This window comes from Urtica dioica, chromosome 2, assembly GCF_054948205.1.
Source record: "Urtica dioica subsp. dioica isolate 48M chromosome 2, U.dioica_male_clone48M_v1_H2, whole genome shotgun sequence".
In the NCBI taxonomy this organism is placed as follows: Eukaryota; Viridiplantae; Streptophyta; class Magnoliopsida; order Rosales; family Urticaceae; genus Urtica; species Urtica dioica.
The window spans coordinates 54,079,612-54,086,857 of NC_142757.1; the positions used below are offsets into that span (position 1 = coordinate 54,079,612).

The following is a 7,246-nucleotide window of genomic DNA, read 5'->3' on the forward strand; positions in this document are numbered from 1 at the left end:
GAGTTCTTATAATTATGTTTTATACCTTTGTTATCAAGTCTATTACATTTATACCACAGTTATCAATTTATTCTTAAATTCTATCTTCTAATTATGATAAAGATGTGATTAAAAACTACACAATATAAGAAATTGATCGCTATGGAATTCACATTAATCATACTACATAGAATCAAATATTCTACCCACCACTGATGAAATAAAATGTGAAATTCATGGACTTTTTTTCTTGTCGAATGAAATTCATGGAATTTGACATCGCATAGAGCTTTTTCTTCGAAAAGCAACTACTTCATTATTGAAGTTTGATACAAATCGATTATTATTATTGTGACATCACAGGATTGAGAAACTCAATAGAAATCGCATAACTACCATTCCTTTTGCAACAGTATATATTACACCTCACAAAACCTCCATTTCCATGGATATGCATATTATACACACACACACACACACACACACATATATATATATATATATATATATATATATATATATATATATATATATATATATGAAAGAAAATATATCACGTTAACATGAATTCACAAGGCAAAAAAAAAAAAATAGGTTAAGAGGTGAAATCAAGGAATTTTGAAGAACTCTATTACACAAGTTAGCAAAACATGCTATTAGATATTGCATGATATTGTGTATATATATATATATATAAATATATATATGTTACAATTTCCTTTTGATTAATCCATAGACTGTAACAAGAGCCACAATAAGGGAATGATCTCTGTAAGGTTCCACTTCCAGAGAAAACACATCATTCCCTAGCACAACACCACAAGATGATTGTTTTTGTTTTGCCTGCACAAAGATAATCACACTTATAATCAACATACATTCTTTTTTTAATATTTCTCTTCTAATAGCCAAATTCATGTATAATTAAATTTCTTACCTCGGCAAGAATATTTCCATCATGATTTACGATCCTAAATCCTGCTGATTTACCCTCCAATCCAACTATCTTGTATTTGTCACACCCAACACTTATTTCCCAAGACAAGTCTTCAATAAGCATTTTGCAACGCCTTTTAACTTGAAAATATGGTCTTTCATTGCTCATCATACAATCGCTCCCTCTATACCCATCCCATCCACCAAAAGCTTGGAATTTCTGTATATATACAAACCCTAAAGATTAATTAATTTGAAGAGTGATTCTTTGTATAATAGAATTCTCATAACTAAATACATATATCAATGTTACCTTTCTTCTAATTGTGAAGAGGACTTTGCCTTGTAAATCCATGAGATGGACTTCATTGCTGCACTTTTCTTCATAGTTATCGACACGAAATGCGATTTGGCCATTCGAATTGTAAACCGTACAACCGTTTGCTTGGTACACAAGTGATTTCATCCATATGGTAAATACTTCTCTTTGTGAAGTGAGGTAATTAGCTGGTGGAGAGAGAGCTTGAGGATATATTTTGGACATTGAAATGAAAGAGAGAGAATTTTTAAGCAAAAAAAAAAAGATGAATAGAAAGAAAGAGAAAGGATGATATAACCAAACTTTGATGAATTTTTTTTTTTTTTTTTTTTTTGTGGGTTCATTTGGAGATAGGGGAGAACTAGGGAAGTTCTATTTATATTCCTATTGAAGTACAAAGTTCAATGGGAAAGAAGAACAAAAAAAACTATTCAACCTTATGATAAAATAATGCAATGTGATAGTCATGAAGTCCCTGATGGTATCACTTATATTTTAATGCCTTAAAAACATTGGAGCTTTATATAATGTTTCTATTTGGCTGTTAGTTAATATATTAATTGTTTTCAGTTTGAGTTTGATATGGGTATTTCGCCATCTTTGTGAGGACCACTATAACTCATTGACTAGCTTAAAAGGACATAAAAGTCCCAAAGAATATTCTGAACAAACAGAATGAAGAATTGCAGTCAGTTATTGGCCTTGCCAACCGGAAAGGAGTCATATTTTGACTTTGAGTTTAAGTAGAAAATTCAATAGACCATAGTTTACCATATTTTAATGTTTGTACTATGAGTGAACCTTCTGATCTATATTTAATTTTAATCATTATTTTATCCATGTTCGATCGACTTGGCGTAAATTCAAATGCCGGAACTTCAGTTTCGGTTTCCAGGGGTTTTTTTTTTTTTTCGAAGGCAGCTTTGCTGCAATGAGGATTGAACCCACGACCTCCACACAAGAGGAGGTGTGGAATTACCACTAGACTATCCTAGGTACCACAAATCATAAACGGTTTCCAGGGGTTTTTGGACTTTCAATTATCAATATAAAAAGAATCAAACTTTGTATACAAAAGAGAAATTATCATATTGCCCTTCAAAGTTGTGAAATTATCTCGTTGCACCGCACATCAGTTCAGGTGCTCTTCGGAGAAGAGAAAAAAAATATATCACGAAGTGTTGTGGAGTCATATGCAAATTTTCTTCTGAAAATTTACGCAATATTAGACATAAAAACCGAACTTAACCTACTATTACAATTATAAAATGAATAAAAAAAAAAAAGAGATGAGAGATTAAATAGTAAATGCGACTCCCCAATTTATTGGGTTGGTAAAAGAAAGAAAATGCAATAGGCAAACGGACAAATTTAAGGGTAAATATGGAAGAAAAGAAATGTACTTATTTCGTTAATAGTATTACAAAGAAAAAAAAAACAACTTGTGTTTTGGTTGTTTGAGAATTACGAAAGGTTGTCTCAGTATCAACTGGCCTTCTTTAATATGGATGACGTCTTTTGTTTGAGAATTATACAAAAAGTTAAATCTCTATCAAATGGCCTTCTTCAATATGGATGACAAGGCAAAAAGTGATACAAAAAGGTATACAAATATTCGTTTGCTCGATTGAGGACTTTGATGTCATGCAAAAGAAATGGGTTATTCTCTACCATCTCTTTTTTTCTAAAAATGTTTGTACTTTTTATCCTAAATGTATGTACGTATACATCGTCGTCCTAAATATACATACTGAATAATTTAATCTTCCAATGATCAACTCTTTAGGTGATTGATATGCATATATTGCGCTCTTCATTTGAATCCTTAAGACCAATATTCCATATATACTATATCAATTTTTTTTTAACAACTTGATCTATAATAACTTCTAGTTGCAACACCATATATATATAGAATGCAAAAAAAAACAAAAAAAAAGTGACTTTATCACTAGCATTAGGTTTCGAATGATCTCACTCACCTTAACATATATATTTAATTCATTAAGATTTACTAATCTAAAAATACAAATCTTTCCAAGAATCCTCCCTATATGTACGGATGCAATTGAGTTTATAATCAAATTGCACTACTAATTAATCCTCTATTTAAATTAGGTGCAAAAACATGGTTTTTTAGTAGTATGACGTGACTCTTTTAATTTATTGTGACACCAAGCAAGAGAGACCAAAGTATGTGACAATGATAAAATTTATGTCCTAGATGTTCCAATGTGTACGTCTGAAAATTGCCTTCAAATTTCAAAAGCCAACACAAAAGGTCACCAATCTTAGTCATGTCACACGTATATATTTCCGTTGATTATTTTTAATTGGTTGCACTAAACAAATTCAAAACAAAGTGATAAGTTTTATAAAGCACTCTCTTCTTATTTTCGATCATAATTATAATTGACAATGATATATATAAAAAGTGTTACCCTATAAACATCAAGAACCAATTACTGTACTTTATTCTTATGACCAAACATCTCTAAATGCATGTACGCGTGGACAATTTGCCGACTAATCCATATATATGTAGCGACAAATGTTGGAAAATGTCCAAACTGAAATCATGATTAATGACTAAGCAAAAAGATAGGATTAAGAGAAAACTAATTGAAGATAAAGGGTACATATAAAAAGCAAAAAGAACGTGGAAAAAGTGGATGTTGTTTGTAAATATATGAATAGCAAATCTGACCCACCAAACTCATAAATAAGTAAAAACCCTTTAGCTTGCTTGATGAGACCTAAATGAAAGAAAAAGCCGAAATTTACAATGTGATATGTGTAAAATACAATGCACAACATAGCTCGCATTAGGTGGTTCTCAACTATATTTATTAAATACAAATTATTGTTATTTATCCTTTGTCATAGAAGAATACAAAAGAGCACTTCCAAAAACTCTTTTGGCATCTATCTACGAGCGTGGGTTTTGTTCTGTTATAAAATAAGCAAAACGCTAAAATTGATAATATATACATTTATATATATATATATATATATATATATATATATATATTGCACAAAATAAATGAACCAATTTGGAACATACAACTATTCAGGTCAAATTTTAATTAACAAAATCTAATGATATATACCATGATAGAGAGACATATATAGGTTACGAGAAAAAAAAAATCCACTTAAAATCGAAAATAATCAAAACATCTATGAATATTCCGGGAAACAAACACTATTTGGTCAAAGAGCATTACTATATTTGTAGTGCATGTAATCCTTCATTAAGCTTTAGTTTTTTACTACTTTTGTAGTTTGGTGCACATATTTTACGTACCAATTGCATTAAACAATGAATCCTTTATGAGAACATGCATATTGCAAACCATAGTTCACTCTAGTTGTATTGTGTGGTATAATAGTGTGCTTACTATTACTCGCAGACAAAATTGGATATTAGGGTAAAGATGCATTAATTTGATTTTTTTTTTTAACCAAAATTAATCAGACGGTAATTTAACCGGGTAAAATCCCTATTAACCAAGATTTTGTGATCAATTTGATTAAAAATAAAGTATGTCTCAAAGTATATTAACTCGATGAGTTTAATTAAAACTATTATCATTTATCAAACCTGAATTCGTTAATTCAATTTCAAAAGTATATATTGCTACGGTACTCATAGGGAATGAAATAATGGGTATGGTCGTGGGGTGCTTTTCAATTGTTACAAAGAATAAAAAATAGCTGCCCTCTTTTCTCAAATTTAATTAAATACTGATAAAAAAAATAGCTATATTAAAAAGAATTGGTTAAATTTGATGAACCAATCAGGAAAGAAAAAAAAAACAGTAATTAACGGATGATTTTTATACAAGGTTAACCTATGCTTACGAAATCCAATTCACCGGTACTGATGTTCTAAAAATGAAAAACTCTGCCGGCCAGACATTTGATATGTTTTCGTTTTATATCCGCACAAGCGAATCATAAAGCCAAGAAAGCGTGCATAGATTTATATTATAATATTATTTCACAATAACATACAAGTATTTCAACATATATTGCAAAGCTGCCATAAAATAAATATATATATATATATATATATATATTTTAACATAAATCAGTCAGCTGTTCATAATTCTCGGAAGATCGAGTTGAACTTATATTTTTGTAATATTTAAATGAAAAATACTGAAAAAGATAATCTTCCTGATATAGTATCAACAGTTTATTATAATTCTTGAGCTGGTGTGCTCATATAGTTTTATGATACTAAGGGGGATTAAGACCTTATTGACATTTTATTTGAGTTAAATAATCTCTCAAGAGTTCAACGCTTCAGGCCTAATTTTTTATATGATCCATTAGGAAAATAGTCAAATTTATTTGACATTAATGCTAAATAGCCAACGTTTGATAAATGTTAAGTAAACAATCACTTTCAGACGTAAATTTTAAGTATATAATCATTTTCATATACCAAACATTGACTACTTACATAAGATTTACGTCTATAAATGGCTATTTACCTAAGATTTACCAAACGTTAGCTATTTAGCAATGTCAAACGTTTAAATCGACTATTTTTTTAATTTTATGTTTTTATATTCATATGATAAACACAGTCCTTTTTAAGTTCAATTATTCATTCATGCATTTGAGGTTTCACCTGAAGGTATGTACATATTGATTCATACTATATAATAGTATGTCAAATATGGAACTTAGTCCGGATATATTCCCCCACTAAATCAACAATAAATAGAAATTGAGACTCGAAGAATTGGAGGAAGATTAAGTAGTATATTGCTTACTAGATTTGTAATCAATAGATCTTGTTAAAGATTCGAGCCTCAAATCCGACTTAACCAGAAAACAAAATTTGATAAATGAAGAACAAACCGTACATCGATTTGTAGTGCTCATCCTCGAAAGACACGTTCACTTGAGACTTCTCTCTTTTACTTTACAAAATATAATACCGTCCATAGTAAAAACAAAAACAAAAACACAAGGGGAAATAAATACAAGCCTCAAATTCCCAACAATACATCTATTAACTTGAGACTTCTCATCCAAATTCTTCCTCTCCGACGTCGAGATCCTGATCATCCAGCGTTTGTTGACTGACACCATGGCCTCGCCCCTCTCTCCCATCGCTTAGGTCTTCGCAGACCCTTTCCGAACCTGGAATCGAGGGTTCGTCCAATGATGGTGTTCGTACTCGGCCAATCACACTCGCCATCTGACCATCTTTGTCACCGGTAGGAATCGGGCACGGTGAAAACTCAAGCTACGAACGCCGTTTGTTATAGGTTTTTATGAAATAAATATTTGAGGTCACTTGAATTTGGGTATACCGCCTAATTTTACTAATACTAGTGTCGAAATCCCAATATACAAATATATATATATATATATATATATATATATATACAGGCACGAAGCCACATGGAGGTGAGAGGGGGCTATAGCCCCCCCTCAATTTTTTTTTTTTGCATTTTTTGCCCATTTTTATTTTATTTTTACATTTTTTTACCCTCAAAATTTACAAATCAGCCCCCCCTGAATTTTTTGTTGCAAATTAGCCCCCCCTAACCTAGAATTCTGGCTTCGTCCCTGTATATATATATATATATATATATATATATATATATATATATATATATATTGTAAAATGCACATAAAAGTTCGGGTATTTGGTTGTTCCGACCGCTTGTTATCATGTTTTCATCTCGAGCGAGAATATATTAAGATGAGTTTCAATGATTTATATTAGAGATCAAATATTTCATAGGTGTCGTTTATGTCTATTAAACGATAAGCACGATATGTTGTTTTTTTTTTATTTCTTTCATTGCATTTTCCTTGTATTTTCCTTTATTTCCTTAATGTCTCATGCCTATATAAAGCCTTATACTTGTACTTTAATTCTCATAAGATTGGAATAAACATTTTCACTCTCAATCATTCAAGATGAGAGTTAGTTTTTCCCCAATTCTCAAATCCTATTTCTATATATCCTAACCTAGAAATGTA

General features: G+C 30.4%; 1 protein-coding gene across 1 annotated transcript; it reads right to left on the bottom strand.

Moving 5' to 3' along the window:
• Positions 1 to 587: 587 nt before the first annotated feature.
• Positions 588 to 1,703, bottom strand: LOC149405715 (LURP-one-like protein (DUF567)). The gene is made up of 3 exons (XM_089606723.1): positions 1,229 to 1,703; positions 917 to 1,135; positions 588 to 822 (listed from the first exon to the last, which is right to left on the bottom strand). Exons 1-3 carry the CDS (start codon positions 1,457 to 1,459, stop codon positions 688 to 690), a joined length of 585 nt encoding a protein of 194 aa, XP_089462849.1. The 5' UTR covers positions 1,460 to 1,703; the 3' UTR covers positions 588 to 687.
• Positions 1,704 to 7,246: the final 5,543 nt, after the last annotated feature.

What these genes read in the sequence shown, in the direction of transcription:
- LOC149405715 (XM_089606723.1), bottom strand. Translation starts at nt 1,459, where the DNA reads ATGTCCAAAATATATCCTCAAGCTCTCTCTCCACCAGCTAATTACCTC. An exon ending in TCTTCACAATTAGAAGAAAG is followed by an intron (nt 1,136 to 1,228) that starts GTAACATTGATA and finishes GTATATATACAG; the next exon opens with AAATTCCAAGCTTTTGGTGG. An exon ending in ATGGAAATATTCTTGCCGAG is followed by an intron (nt 823 to 916) that starts GTAAGAAATTTA and finishes ATCTTTGTGCAG; the next exon opens with GCAAAACAAAAACAATCATC.